This window comes from Pseudorca crassidens, chromosome 3, assembly GCF_039906515.1.
Source record: "Pseudorca crassidens isolate mPseCra1 chromosome 3, mPseCra1.hap1, whole genome shotgun sequence".
NCBI classification, from domain to species: Eukaryota; Metazoa; Chordata; class Mammalia; order Artiodactyla; family Delphinidae; genus Pseudorca; species Pseudorca crassidens.
The window spans coordinates 78,262,917-78,278,732 of NC_090298.1; the positions used below are offsets into that span (position 1 = coordinate 78,262,917).

At 37.6% G+C, this 15,816-nt stretch overlaps 2 protein-coding genes across 14 annotated transcripts in view; one reads left to right on the plus strand and one right to left on the minus strand.

Moving 5' to 3' along the window:
- Positions 1 to 8,446, plus strand: part of CAST (calpastatin) — a 129,036-nt gene extending 120,590 nt beyond the window's left edge. For all 10 annotated transcript variants that reach the window (XM_067731299.1, XM_067731302.1, XM_067731295.1 and 7 more), the window contains 2 exons: positions 5,426 to 5,491; positions 6,393 to 8,446. In XM_067731299.1, coding sequence (XP_067587400.1) covers positions 5,426 to 5,476 — 51 coding nt within the window. In that variant the 3' untranslated portion in view covers positions 5,477 to 5,491; positions 6,393 to 8,446. The remainder of the gene's footprint in view (positions 1 to 5,425; positions 5,492 to 6,392) is intronic.
- A 1,340-nt stretch (positions 8,447 to 9,786) lies between these two features.
- ERAP1 (endoplasmic reticulum aminopeptidase 1) overlaps positions 9,787 to 15,816 on the minus strand; it is a 32,566-nt gene continuing 26,536 nt past the window's right edge. For all 4 annotated transcript variants that reach the window (XM_067731288.1, XM_067731289.1, XM_067731290.1 and 1 more), the window contains 4 exons: positions 15,298 to 15,459; positions 14,669 to 14,809; positions 14,043 to 14,124; positions 9,787 to 10,045 (listed from right to left, as the gene is read on the minus strand). In XM_067731288.1, the coding sequence (XP_067587389.1) occupies positions 9,890 to 10,045; positions 14,043 to 14,124; positions 14,669 to 14,809; positions 15,298 to 15,459 (541 nt within the window). In that variant the 3' untranslated portion in view covers positions 9,787 to 9,889. The remainder of the gene's footprint in view (positions 10,046 to 14,042; positions 14,125 to 14,668; positions 14,810 to 15,297; positions 15,460 to 15,816) is intronic.

Genomic DNA, 15,816 nt, shown 5'->3' on the forward strand with positions numbered 1-15,816 from the left:
CCACTAAAAAAGACTTCTTTAAGCTGGAAAGGGTGCTAATTAGTAACAGGAAAACATATCAAAGTATAAATCTCACTGGTAAAGGTTAACATACAGTAAAATTCAGAATAGTCTAATGTTGTAAAGCTGGTGGATTAATCACTTATAAAGCTAGTATGAAGGTTAAAAGACAAAAGTAGTAAAAATAACTATAATTATAATAATTAATGGATACACAGGATTAAAAGATGTAAAATGGACATCAAAAACATAAAATAGGGGGTGGGGGAGTAAAAATGTAAAGCATTCAAACATAACTTGTTATTGACTTAAAATATAAATGTTAAGTTGTTATATGTAAGCCTTATGGTAGCCACAAAGTAAAAACCTATAGTAGATACACAAGAGAGAAAGAGAAAGGAACCTAAGCATACTACTATAGAAAATGATCAAATCACAAAAGAGAGCAAGAGAAGAAGGAACAAAGGAACTACAGAACAGCCAGAAAATAATTAACAAAATGGCAATAAGTACATACTTATTAATAAATATTTTAAAAGTAAATGGGCTAAATTCCTCTATCAAAAGACAGAGTGGCAGAAGGGATAAAAAAGCAAGACCATCTATATGCTGCCTACAAGGAACTCACTTCAAATTTAAGGACAGACTGAAGAGATGGAAAAAATATTCCATGCATATGGAAACCAAAACAAAGCTGGGGTAGCTATACTTACACCAGACAAAATAGTCTTTAAAACAAAAACTGTAATAAGAGACAAGAACAACATTAAATAATGATAAAGGGGTTGATGCACAAGAGGATTTAACATTTGTAAATAGTTATGTACCCAACATAGGAATGTCTAAATATATAAAGCAAATATTAACAGATCTAAGGGGATAAATGGTAGGGGACTTTAATACCCCATTTTCATCAACTGATAGATCATCCAGACAGAAAATCAATAAGGAAACACTGGCCTTAAATGACATGTTATAGCAGTTGTACTTAATAGCTATATACAGAACATTTGATCCAGAGCCACAGAATACACATTTCCTCAAATGTACATGGAACATTCTCCAGGATATATCATATGTTAGGCCACAAAACAACTCTTAATAAATTTAAGAAGACTGACATCATATCAGGCATCCTTTTTACTACAATGGTATGAAACTAGAAATCAATTATAAGAAGAAACTGGAAAATTCACAAACATGTGGATTTCATAAACAATATGCTACTCAACAACCAATGAATGGGTTAAAGAAGAAATCAAAAAAGAAATTAAAAAATACCTTGAGGGCTTCCCTGGTGGCACAGTGGTTGAGAGTCCGCCTGCCGATGCAGGGAACATGGGTTCATGCCCCAGTCCGGGAAGATCCCACATGCTGCATAGCGGCTAGGCCCGTGAGCCATGCCTGCTGAACCTGCGCATCCAGAGCCTGTGCTCCGCAACGGGAGAGGCCACAACAGTGAGAGGCCCGTGTACTGGGAAAAAAAAAAAAAAAAACCTTGAGACAAATGAAAATGAAAACACAATATACCAAAATTGATGGGATCCAGAAGAAGTAGTTCTAGGAGGGAAGTTTATAGTGATAAATGCCTAGCTCAAGAAATCAGAAAAATCTCAAACAACCTAACTTTATACCTCAAGGAACTAGAAGAAGAATAACAAATGAAGCCCAAAATCAGTAAAGGAAAGGAAATAACAAAAATCAGAACAGAACTAGATGAAAGAGATTAAAAAGACAATAGAAAAGATAAATAAAACTAAGAGCTGTTTTTTTGACAAGATAAAGTTCAGAAAACCTTTAGCTAGGCTGACCAGAAAAAAAAAAAAGAGGACTCAGATAAAATCAAATGAAAAAGGAGACATTACAGCTGATACCACAGAAATACAAAGGATCATAAAAGACTGCTATGAACAATTATACACCAAATATTGGACACCTTGAAGAAAGAAACATACACCTACCAAGACTGAATCATGAAGAAATAGAACACATGAAAAGACCATTACTAGTAAGGAGATTGAATTGGTAATCATAAACCTCCCAACAAACAAAAGTCTGGGATCAGAGAGCTTCACTGGTGAATTCTACCATACATTTAAAGAAGACTTAAAACCAATCCCTCTCAAACTCTTCCAAAAATAGAAAAGGAGGGAATACTTCCAAACTCATTTTACAAGGCCACCATTATCCTGCTACCAAAACTAAGCCAGGGAACCAGAAGAGAAAATTACAGGCAAATATCCCTGATGAAAATATATGTATAAAATCCCCAACAAAATATTAGCAAACTGAATTCGACAGTACATTAGAAGAATCATACACCATGATCAAGTAGAACTCATTCCAGGGCTGCAAGGTGGTTCAACATCCGCAAATCAGTCAGTGTGATGATATGCCACATTAACAAAATGAAGGATAAAAATCATGATTATCTCAATAGATGCAGAAAAAGATCTGAAAACCCACATCCATTTATGGTAAAAACTCTCCACAAAGTGGATACAGAGGGAACATACCTCATCATAATAAGGGCCATACATAACAAACCCACAGCTATCATCACACTCAACGGTAAAAAGATGAAAACTTTTTCTCTAAGATCAGGAGAAAGACAAGGATACCCACTCTTGCCACTTATTAAACATAGTATTGGAAGTCCTAGCCACAGCAATTAGGCAAGAAAAAGAAATTAAAAGCATTCAAACTGGAAAGGAAGAACTAAAACTGTCCCTATTTGCAAAACTGACATATTATATAAAGAAAACCCAAAAGACTCCACCAAAAACTGATAGAATAAACAAATTCAGTAAAAGTGTAAGATACTCTTTCTAGACACTAATAACAAACTATAAGAAGGAGAAATAAACACATATATGCCATTTATAATGGCATGAAAAACCCTCAGAATAAATTTAACTGAGGTGAAAGACCTATCCAATGGGAATTATAAGACAGTAATAAAAGAAAGTGAAGAAGACATAAATAAATAGAAAGTTATTCCATGCTCATAGATTGAAAAAAATATTGTTAAAATGTCCATACTACCCAAAGCAGTCTATAGATTCAGTACAATCTCTATCTGTACTCCAGTGACATTTTTCATAGAAATAGAAAAAATAATCCTAAAATTTGTATGGAACCACCAAAGATCCCAAACAGCCAAAGCAATCTCAAAAAAGAAAAAGGTAGAGGCATCATGCTCCCTAATTTCAAACTATATTACAAAGATATAGTAATCAAAATAGTATGATATTGGCATAAAAACAGACACATAGACCAATGGAACAGAATAGAGAACCCAGAGAATTCCCTGGCGGTCCAGTGGTTAGGACTCTGCGCTTTCACTGCTGAGGGCATGAGTTCAATCCCTGGTCAGGGAACTAAGATCCTGCAAGCTGCACGGCACAACCAAAAACAAGAAATTGAGAGACAGCCCAGAAATATGGTCAATAATTAATGATAAAGGAGCCAAGAATATACAGTGGGGAAAGGACAGTCTCTTCAATAAATAGTGTTGGGAACTGGACCTCTATCTCAAACCATACACAGAAATTAACTCAAAATGGGTTAAAGACTTGAATATAAGATCTGAAACCATAAAACTCCTAGAAGAAAACATAGGCAGTAAGCTCTTTGACATCAGTCTTAATAGAGATTTTTACGGACTTGACACCAAAAGCAAAGGCAACAAAAGCACAAAAGTAAAAACAAACAAGTATAACTACATCAAACGAAAAAGCTCTGCACAGCAAAGGAAAACATCAACAAAATGAAAGGCAACCTACTGAATGGGAGAAAATATTTGCAAATCATATATCTGATAAGAGATTGATACCCAAAATATATAAAGAACTAATACAACTCAACAGCAAAAAAAAATCCAAATGAAAAACTGGGCAGAGGATCTAAATAGGCAGTTTTCCAAAGAAGACATACAGATAGCCAAGAAGCATATGAAAAGGTGCTCAACATCACTAATCATCAGGGAAAGTGCACTATTGGTAGGAATGTAAATTGTTATAGTCACTATAGAAAACAGTATGGGATTCCTCAAAAAATTAAAACTAGAACTACCATATAATCCAGGAATTCCACTTCTGGGTATTTATCAAAAGAAAATGAAAACTAACTTGGGAACTTCCCTGGTGGTCCAGTGGTTAAGACATTGCCTTCCAGTGCAGCGGGGGCAGAGGTTCAATCCCCAGTTGGGGAGCTAAGATCCCACATGCCTCGCGGCCAACAAACCAAAACATAAAATAGAAGCAATATTGTAACAAATTCAATAAAGACTTTAAAAATGGTCCACATCAAAAAAATCTTTGAAAAAAAAATAACTTGAAAAGATATCTGCATTCCCATGTTCATGGCAGAATTATTTACAATAGCTAAGTTATGGAAACAACCTAAGTGTCCATTGATGGATGGATAAAAAAAATATGGTATATATACCCAATGGAATATTACTCAGCCATAAAAAAGAATGAAATCTTACCTTTTCAACAACATCAATGGACCTCGATTGCATTATGCAAGTGAAAAAAGTCAGAGAAAGATGAAAGCTCTATGATCTCACTTATATGTAGAATCTAAAAACAAAAACATGAGCTCATAGATTGGTGGCTGCCAGAGAGGTGAGGGATGGGGGAGTAGTCAAAAGGTACAAACTTAAAATATTTAAGTCATGGGACTGTTATGTAAAGCATGGTAATGACAGTCAATAAATACTGTATTGCATATTTGAAAGTTGCTAAGAGAGTAGATCCTTAAAGTTCTCATCACAAAAATTTTGTAACTATGTATGGTGATGGATTTTAACTAGATTTATTGTGTTATTCCACAATATTTATAAATATGGAATGCTTACGTTATACACCTGAAACTAATATGTCAATTATACCTCAAAAAAAGTGAAATCCATGAAAGATACAAGAAAACAGATTGATAATTAGTTGCTCATGCCATTATATCTGATTAAATATTTATTATTTAATACAAAGTACATACTCAAAAAATAGAAAGCACAGTAACCCTATATGCTGAGTGGATTAGCTGCCGGGTAAGCCCCCAAGTATAAGAGAAGGATGGATCACTGTGGAACGAATGGATACCATCCATGAACACCTATGTATTTTTTTTCTTCAATTATGCTGGCCTTCAAAAACAAAAATCCCCACAAAGTCTAGAGTAAAAAATTTAGAATCATTTAAGGTTATTTTTAGTTTATAAACTTTAAGGGGAAGAATTCAGTGTATGGGCTAAATGAGATACTTTAAAAGGACCATCTTATTTTCCCCTGCTGACTGCCATTTTTGCCCTTTTAATTCTGAAAAGCCTATTTCCTCATAAGCCTCTTCTGGTTGATCAGTTTTTGGCACTTAATCCAGAAAATAAAGAGCTCACTGATGGTTTTTGCTTGTCCTTCTAGGCAAAGGAGGAAACTTCCAAGCGAAAAGATGATGGAAAAAGTACAAGTTAAAGTTCACACTATTTGGTAAGTTTGGTGTTTGTTGTAAATGAAGACGATTGTACCTTCTACCAGCCTATGTGTTATAGGTGAGAGAAACGAAGTCCCCTTCTTGAGTATTTCATGTTCTCTTTATGCTATTGGCATGAAATACACATTGCAAAATCTATAGAGTAATTCCCTGTAAAGTAATAAATGGTGCTATCGGAATGTTTAAAAACATTAATCTTGTAATTAAGAGCTCTTTAAGATATTAGGCCAGGCTCTTAAAGAAAATGACTATCTAAGTCTACTTGACTGAAACCCAAATGCTCATGACTGCAGGTTACTGGGGCAGAGCAGAACTGGCATGTTACATCTTATAGTGAAATGGCCTTATGATATAGATATTACCCAAAATACAAACACATTGTGGAGTGAGGAGAAGTACCCCCCTAGGGTCTGATGGTAATTAGAGTTTTGAGAATAGGGCAAAGGAAAAGATTGACAACTTTTGTTCATCTTAGTTTGAGAAAGTAAAGCTCTGTGTTTGATTCTACTGTATGGTAACTGAAGAGCTGGTATGGACGAGGGAGTCTGTGAGATCTATCTTGAGAGCTGGGCCCTTATTAACTTCAGAGAGAACAGGTCTTATTCTAAACCATAAAAGCTTACAACCACTTGCTGCCAAAAACCTAAAAGAAATGAAAATGTAGGTTAAATTGGGTTAGGCTCTCTCACCATGAATCCACTTTTATTTCCTACAAAGAGGGAGGTATACTGATTAGAACTGCTCCAAAGATTTTCCCCAAAATTATAAAAATAAATTTCTTTTAATTTTTGACTCTCATATCAACTTTAGTAAATTCCCCCTTAAATTTATTATGCCTGTAATAAGAAAATTACATATCAAATGCTTCACTGGATTTTCTTCTTTGAATTTTTCAAGGTATCCGCATATAAAATCTTCAGCTGGTCGATGGTGACTTCTGAAGAACAAAAGCCTTTGACAGCAGAAAAATTTTCTGAGTGGCTTCTAGACAGCAGTATTTGTTGAGTCTCTTGACATCCTAAACATTGTTTGTTACTCTTCTCCTGAAAAGAAACTGAATTTGTCTGGTTCACCTGTGTTATTCTACTGAGTACTGATAAACTTCGGATTTTTAAAAATTGTCTTCAGTTGGGAGAGAAAGGAGCTTTATATTTCTAAGAGATATATTTGATAGCTTCTTAAAGCAACACACACAAAAGGAAAAACCTTTGCAAACTTTTGCACCTTCTACCCTGTGCCTGTAAATCTCATTAGTATTTTCAATTTGCACTTAATTTTTTTGTTGTTAGCATTTGGAAAACAATGCTTTACATATTCTTCAGTATTCTGATTTCTCGTTACCCCTTTCCTCTTGGGCTTTTGAACTGTATTTGATGTTTCTTTGGGTTCATGTTTATAAGGCAAACATAAAATATCGTACATTGGGCACATGTCTCCTCTTGAGCTGCTAACAATAGATAACCTGGACAGACGAGGAAGCACTGCGCCCCTTTTCAGCCTGAACTCTTCTTTGCCAGAGGTTAGGACGTCAGCACAGGCCTACTGAGACTTGACTCGAGTCAGAAGAGCAAAACGCAGACTCTGCGTCTTGCACAGCAAGTTCCAAGAATAACAAAATCTAATTCTTAGAATACTCATATGGCTTGAACTCTGCTGGTTTACTGCATTAAGCTGGGCTTTCCAGCCTCTCTCTGTAAAACCTGAGCAGCAGTTGTTTGCTTAGAGCCATTGCCACATTAGTCTTGCACTGTACAGCATGTAGCTTAATGGAAGTTGGGTTTACCAAAAACACAAACTTTTGCTTAAAAATAAAGAAAAAGATCTTTTAAAAAATTTAAAAATCTGCTTTTCCTCCACAGCAATTTAAGAACTAGTGTCTGATATCCCACAACTTGGAATGGTTTCTCATACCTCTCTGAACGGTTTATGAATACAGCACCAGTGTCATTGATGAAATTAAATATTTATCAGATCCCATCTTTATTTCCTGATAGTGAATGCAGGAAAAAATATCAGGTACACATCATAAAACTGATTTGGAATTCCTTGTTTTCAGAGAGCACAGCCTTCCTCAGCATCTGTTTAAACTATTTATTAGGATTTAGCAACTTCACTAAAAATAAGTAATATCACCAATACCATCTAATGGGGTGGGAGGCAAGCAACAATAACCATACTGCTTATAATGGGCATCTAGTTTTGTTAATACGACCTAAAAGTTGTCTTCAAAAATCATGCATATACCTCTGAGATTTCAAACTGCATCCACTTCAAATGCTATGTCTCCATCCCATCAGAGATGCAGGCATTATTAGTCTAAATCTGGGAAATATAAGCCAGGATTATGGTGATTAAACAGACCTTTTCAAGGCACTAACAAGAAAATAAACTTTTCCTGAGGGATTTCAACTATGTGTCTATAGGTAGTACAAAGTGGTTTTGTTTAAAAAAAAAAAAAAGTGAAACCTTTGACATTGACAGATGTGTTTGCAAGGATATGGCTGCAGTATTACTCATTTACATGCATACATATAAGTATTTTAAAATTACATACCAAAATCCAGACATTTAGGAAATACCTGTTAAAGTAAACATATAGTTAAGGTACTCAGAATATGCCTTTTTGTTTATTAGAAACGTGTTCAACACTTGGGTGTTTGCTAGTAATTAATGATGAGTTGAGTAAGCTACAGGATCTAAATCAGTCCTTTTTACCCATCTAATTTGGAGTAAATAACTGCAAATATTTGCTTAGAGGTAAATAACAATTTTTTATTACCAAAAAGGGTTTTGCACATTGTGTGGCAATATTGTGTCTCTTTAGAAAATGGACTTCTCTAAAAGCAAATGAAAATAGGTTCCTCAGGTGACCAAAACTGAAAACCACTATTTTCCATGTTTCATTAATCAAGATATAAGATGCAATTAAAGAAAAATATTTTACATTAAAATCTTGGCTTTGTATGTTTTTTTAGAAGAAAAACACCTGGGGATGGAAATTACCAGTGATTTCTGGTTTTAGTTCTCAAGCCATTAAGCCATGCAATATGTATAAAAATGGAATTGCAAAACACATTTATGTCCAGAAAAGATCCTCTATTCCATACTGTATTAGAAAAACACATTGACATTTTTCATATCATATTCCTTTATCATAAATTTTGCAATATATTAAAAAAGAAAACTCATAAAATACTTCAATTCCAATACAACACACTGTCTTCACTTACTTAGGCTAATATAAGCAAGTATTTTCCATTTCTTATCAATACCTTATCATTTACTAGAGACTGCAATGCCTTACTGGCAATAAGTGCCAATAACAACTTATTTAGAGTTCATAAACTGGGCCAAATAAGGAGCAAGGAGAGGAAGCATCTCCTACCTAAGGATCAAAAGCTCTGAGGTTCAACTTCAAATGAAAGGTTTCTCTTCTAGACCTGAACGCACTTGGCTTTTTCAGAAGAGACACTATTATTCAGGGTCCTGAGGACATAGATGGCACACTCAAATTAGGATTATCTGAGGAGGGTTCTATAAAAGGTTTCTGTGGAGTTTTTTGTTTGTTCTTTAAACAAAAATGTGAGCAGGATGTATGGAAACCACAAGTCCAGCCAGGACTAATTAAGCCAGGCTCCCACTTCACCCTTCACCCTGAAGGGATGTGAGGAGGAAGCACTTAGTAGAACGCACAGATGGAGAAGGCTTGTGGGAAAGAGGGCCACCTCCCTAGAGCTGAGACCTTCGGTGGAGGCCAGCCTGAGGCAACCTGCAAGGGAACCTGGGGAATAAACACCATCATCACCTACTCTCTCCCCAACCCCAGCTCTTATCTGCGCTCCTGGGAGGTCAACCAAAAGCCAGAGGCCAGGGAAGTCTCATGATGTGGCCCTCCAACAAGCCAGCCCCTGGGCACGCAGCCAGGGAGAGAAAGGTGGAAAGCGGATCCGGGCCCTCCTGGCTCAATCACTGCCCCAGGGGTTCATGGTTCAGTAGCCACTACTGTTCAGAGTCTTCCCAGGAGACTGACACAACAGTTTATGAATGACAAGCACGTGGGGAGCAGGGTGTGGGGACCAGGGGTTTGGAGACCACAGGGCTTAAGTATAAAATATAAAATAGAAGAATAAGGTACTTCACTTCTCCATAGTAGGGAACCCACCACTTGGGTTTACATTTGGGGGTAACACCTATAATGGAACACGTGGGGGCAATAACCCCCTGATGAAAAAGTTAACAGCCAGTCTTCATAAGAAGGGACGAATGAATAAGGAGTTGAAGGAGCAGGAAATATCTTCACTGGGTGCCAAGACAACCATCTCTATTTTTAAAATATTCACATTCAATAAAATTTCGGAGATTACACGTCACAGGAACCGACAAGGAACGGATTGTTACAGCAGTTCAAGCTTTTCATTTTGTAGCCACACTCTGATTTTATCAAAATTCTTATCCATCCAACGTATGTTTTCCTCAATGGTTTCAACTGTTTGCTGGACACAACGGAGCTGAGACCCATTTTCCTTCAAAGAGCTGAAGAATTCTTTTACCTTGTGAGGAAAAATTGGTTTTTTAAAATTTTGTTTTATTAAGTTACACAAAGTTCAGGCTAGTTAAAAGAAAACTGAAGCCAAATTTCCAGCATTTTTCAAAATTCTACATAGAGAACAGGGCCAGGTGTCTGGATACGATTATGTACATAAACTTAAGCTCTATGAAATGAGCTCATGCCTCACGATGTCAAGTTTTGTGTTTTTTCTCTGCAGCTTTTTTATTTATTCACAGTTGCCAGATTCTAAAAGACTTCACTGTTTACCATTTCATAATTAAGTTTTAATCGCATGTATCTAATGTGTATTCTGTTATAGACACACAGATGCAAACTTAACTTTTTTAAACATAGCTGAAAAAGCAGAATGTGCAGAGTATCTTCTCTGCCAAGCAAAACGGTTTCAGCCACATACGTGCAGTCTTCCTCCATGGGCCTGGCCTTGTCTGTTATGATAGAAACACTGGGGAATGGGGTTCTTAGCAAGTTATGGTGGTAATACCCCAAACCTTGCCAATTTTTTTTATCCTAATCCACAATTGATGTATTGTTCCTTCAAGATGAAATCCACCCAAAGTTCCCCGTGGTTTTAAAGAGATAAGAATCGCTTGACTATCTCCTCAAAAATATCTTTGCTATTGTTTCACCGATGGGTACTTTATCCCCTTTAAGCTCACAAGAGGAATAGGTTGGCTTTGCAACAGCATTGACCATTGTGCTACTCTGTCTCACCTTCAAGTGTTCTTAAACTTTTCCCATACACTTCACGTTAATCCATCAATTTTTTGATTTCGTAGACAGGAAGAAAGTCTAAGCCAAGATACATTATTTATTCAGCATGGATTCCAGACAGTTAATTCCTTAAAAATCCATGTCATAACATCGTAAGTTTGGGGAAAGGAGGGGGGTAAGAATAGGCTTTTTGAAAGATCAAATTCCAATTTTAAATGATTCGGGGTTGTTTTAAAATTAAATCTCAGTAGAACTTTTCTGTGAGCTGAAGGCATGCCCTCCTACTATAGCAACTTAGAAAACACTTAACCCGCTTCACTGTCCCGCCTTAAACTGTAGCACAATCTACTGTTTTGTCTCTCAGAACTCAAGATTAATTAATAGGCAGTTTAAGAAGTAACTCTGGCAATATCCTGTGATAAACCATAATGGAAAACAATAAAAAGAATATGTGTATAGCTGAGTCACTTTGCCTATAGAGCAGAAATTAACACAACATTGTAAATCAACTATACTTCAAAAAAAAATCACTCTGGGCACTCTTCAGTCAAACCACATCAATATTTTTACTAATTGGTCCAATTAATTAATTAATCCTGAAGAAGCCTACCATGATAGTACTGAAAAACAAGCCTGCAAGAGCTCTAACAAAGCCAGCTGTTAACCCCTGCCTGCCCTTCTACTTCTCCTGACCCCAATTTATCACTCCTATCTTCATCTGCCTTGGGAAATTCAGCATCTCAACTGAGTACGTATTTGATTCAAACCTGCCTCCTTGAGAATATTTTCTGTGCATATGGGTAGAAAACCAGATTTATGCTACTAGTTGGTGAGTAAATGATTAACTTCTCTGGGACTAGGATTCCTCCTTTGTGACACTGCAGAGCGTTGGTGAGGATGTCGTCGTGTAATGTGGGTGAAGTGCAGAACCTAAAGCCCAGCAGGTACCAGGGACTCCCCCTCACCCATTTCTTCATGAATCTCTACTCTGGTACTTATTCATTTCTCTGGCTTGATTACTGTGCGAGACACTGAGGATGAGGCAATGAATCAGGCAAGCACCCTACCCTCATGAAGCTTACAGTCTGCCTGGGGAGACAAGCAATGAACTCTGCTGACTCTATACTGCTGAGGAGAAAATAAACCGGGGCTATGATAGCAACTGGGGAGGGGGTGGCCTGCTTTCGACAGAGTGGTCTGGGAAGGTGACATCTGAGCTGGGGCCTCGAAAGGATAAAATGAACCCTTCCGGTCTAGAGTTGGGGAAAGAGCAAGCCAGGCAGAAGAAGAAAGCGCAGAGGCCTCGCGCAGGAGAAACACCTGGTGGCCCAGGAGCAGGCTGAGGGGCTGGAGTGGGCGAGACAGTGAACACAGGAGCATGTGAGAAAGGGCCGGAGAGGCGGGCAGGAGCCAGGTAAGGACTTTCTCATCCACATGGGAAGGAGAGGTTTGCGACTTCAAGAGTGACAGGCAGGGTTTCAAGACAGGGTCAGTCGTGGGTTGTTTTTCCGTTTTAAAGGTGGGAGATGGTGTGGTATTGGCAAAGTGGCAGGAGGGAGGCCAGTTAGGAAGGAGGCTGTCACCATAGGCCACACAAGAGGTGAGAAAGGCTCGGCCGGGGTAAGAGCAGAGAAGTGCACAGATGGGGTGTAGATGCCGGAAGCAGAGCCAACAGGACTTGGGATGAACTCGATGTGAGGGGAAGGAAGGGCTCAGGATGACTCCTGCATTGTAAATGTCAGTAGGACACTCTGCATTCGGACAACATCTCGGGCTCTTTCATTTACATGTCCTGCCACAGGGTTTCTGCACCCGAGGTTTCCTCTGCACACAGCACTCTCCGCCTAGATATCAGCATTTCCTTCAACATCTCCTCAAAGGTCCGTGAGTCATCCCACAGGACACAGCACCATTCCCTTACCCAGTCACTCGCTCTCCTTCCCTTGCCTTTTTCATCTTCAGAGCATGTAACTACCTGACATGAGTTGATCTGTCTGTAATTGTCTGGTTCCCCCAGTAAAATGTAAGCTCTATGAGGGCAGGGGCTTTGTCTATCCTGTTCGTCATTGTAGCCCTGGAACCTAAAACCACACCTGTTGTAGAGTAAGAATGTAATATGTCTTGAATGAATTCATGAGAAAATTAATGAAAGAACAAGATAATGAATGAAATGTTTTGTTGCTACAGACCTGGTCTATCTGGTCCCAGCCCATAGATGGCTCTGCTGTCATCACACAGAATATCTCTGCTGTAGACTTCGCTAGAATTCAGGCTTGAATTATTATGTGCAAGTTAATCTTACAAACCTGGGTGAGGCTACTGAAAAATTGGAGAAAAGGGTTGTGACATTTCTTTCCCATTTTCAAAGCACTCTCCATCGAGCTAGATCATGGTGTAACCAGACTACACAATGGAACCACCCCTAAAAAAGTTAATATTAGGCTCTCAGCTTTTATCTAACTGCACCATTTTTAAAACCATGTAAAATCTGCTCTACAGCTTTACTATAGAGAATATTATTATAGAAAAGCCACCGCAACGAAATGACCCATACAGCAAACTCCTCAGAAGTTTAAGACTGAGAGAAAAGTCTGCTTTTGTGGAAAACTTGTATGTTCCACGGTTCTCTCTTACCTGACAATAACGCATACTGTTTTCTCATCTTTCTTTGGCCGCTAGGAAGCTATGATAAACTTAGGGTACAACTGCAATAAATTATCCTCAGCATAAATCCCTCATACAATTTCCTTTCTGAACATTATGCAGCTTTTTGTTCTTTATTTTAGCATTATGTTATATATGGACCTTAAAAGTTGCCTAGAATTCTTTCTGAAAGTAGATGGTTCATAAGTAAGTAATAGGAAATCATGAGCTCAAATAGTGGAGAGCTTAGCTTCCAGACCTGCCTCTTTCAAAATAACTAGAGGATCACTTCAGTCACTTAAACCTCCGATAATCACTTGTAACATCCTAAACAGGGATTAAATGTCTAAAGTAATTTTTAAGCCCTAAAATTTTTAATGGCAGAGCTAAGACTTCTAAATGTGTTTGGGAAGAGGCACAGTTTTCAATGGTTTATTTGTAACTGATTTTTGCTCATGTCAAAAACACCACACTAAACAAAACACCCATCCAAAAAGAACGTTTACCAAGTGACCAAATCCACTTCTAACTCATCAGGCCCTTAAAGTATTTTGCCTACCTCATATTTATTAGATAATTGTCACTGAAGTTCAAAAAGAAAGCTTTTTGTTTATTTTTTTTACCTCTTCAAGCCGTGCTCTTGTCGAGAACTGATTTGTTGTTCCCATTACCATGTAGGCTATGGAACTTGAGCCAAGTTCAAACCTAGAAATAGAAATTGTCAAAATGTATTGTGAAGTATTTGTTCATTCGACATGTATTTTTAAGTGCCTCATATATGTGATAGCAATTAACTAAAAACTGGTTAGGCGTGAAAAAGATAAGACGTGATTCTTTGCTCCAATGGGCTAAGATCTAGTTGTAAAAAATCAACACACCAGCCGCTGAATAAAAGATTAAGTACCCAAAAGAAAATGACAGAAGCAGTAGGTGCTACAAGAGTTTGGGCAGATACAACAAGTGGAAGTACTAAACAGAAGACTTGCCTGAACTGTGCAGGCGGCTTCTGGTAGGTCACGGGGTGCGGGAAGAGATTATTCCAGATGGAATGAAACACTTGACCATCCAGATCCATTAGTTAGCACTGAATTAGAGTTTCATATTTTCTAAGGGTATTTAAAGTACCTCTACTTCCTTTCTTCAGTCAAAAGAATCCCTTTAGATAATCACTGTTATTTTACAAACGTAGCTAAAACAGCCAGGTTTAGGAATTTTTGCCAGTCACAACACAATTTTGGGCACTACTTACTTTTGTACAAGTTTATTCCAATTTTCCCTCAGAAACTGCCAGGCCAGTGGATATCCCACTGGGTTTCTGCCGATAGTTCTAAGAATATCTGGAAACTCTTGAGTTTTTATTGTATCTCCCTTAAAACTTTGATCTAGTAGCCTAGAATGATTAAGACAAGAAGTGTTAGCAACGAAGAGGCCCTGAAAAAGTTCCAAACAACTTTAATAAAATAATTTGGGAAAGAAAAAAGCTGATCTGCCAATAATAAAGACACAAAAGATAAATAGGTTACCAGAGAAACTCCCTATAGCTACATAATAATAAAAACTAACATTTGTACAGTGTTTACAACACCGATTCTCATATATTCTCTCATTTGCTCACAAATGTAGCTGAGATAGGTATATCCGGTGTAAATTTCTAAATGTGTTATTTTAAAGATATACGCAAATACATACTCCTTTAAATATTTTTCCTGACACCCGCTGCTCTCTAATTATTTACCGTACACATTAGATGTGTGCCCTCTTGCATAAATGTTCCCAGCAGGAAATGCAGTTCCTGGCCAAGAGGACAAAAACAGATGCCAGAAGGATCTGATCTAATTTAATTCCTCTTGGCTACCTGAACATGAATGAATTACTTACCACTGAAGCTTTTCTTTATTGTGGGTAATACAGAGAGCAAATTCAATTTGGTGTTTCTCAGTACTGGACAATGACGATTGATATTTACTATAAAGAAAATCCCATCCTTCTGGGTTCTGGGCCCCTACAGCAAACACTGCCAAGGTCACATCGCTGGGCAGCCTGTGGAAAAGAACACACCCAGGGAGAGGCTGAGATGACGGAAGTGCGTTTGCATGCACGAGAGAGGCAGATTATGAAACGATAAACTGGACCCACAATCAGAGAAGCATGCCTGGAAATATAAACAAAAATAACTTCTTTCCTTCAGTAACACTTTAGGAAAGAAGCAAGAGAAAGTAACTGAAAGTAGGTTTTAAGTAGCCTTCTCAAAAATACATTGTGAAATGCCACTTCTATAAATACCTACATTTCTAACATACTTTAAGGATGCTGAGTGACTCAATAGGTGGTCACTTTTCAAGTCAAAAGAAGGAAATTCAAACTAGACTTAAAATGCAGTCCATGAACAAAAGTCAG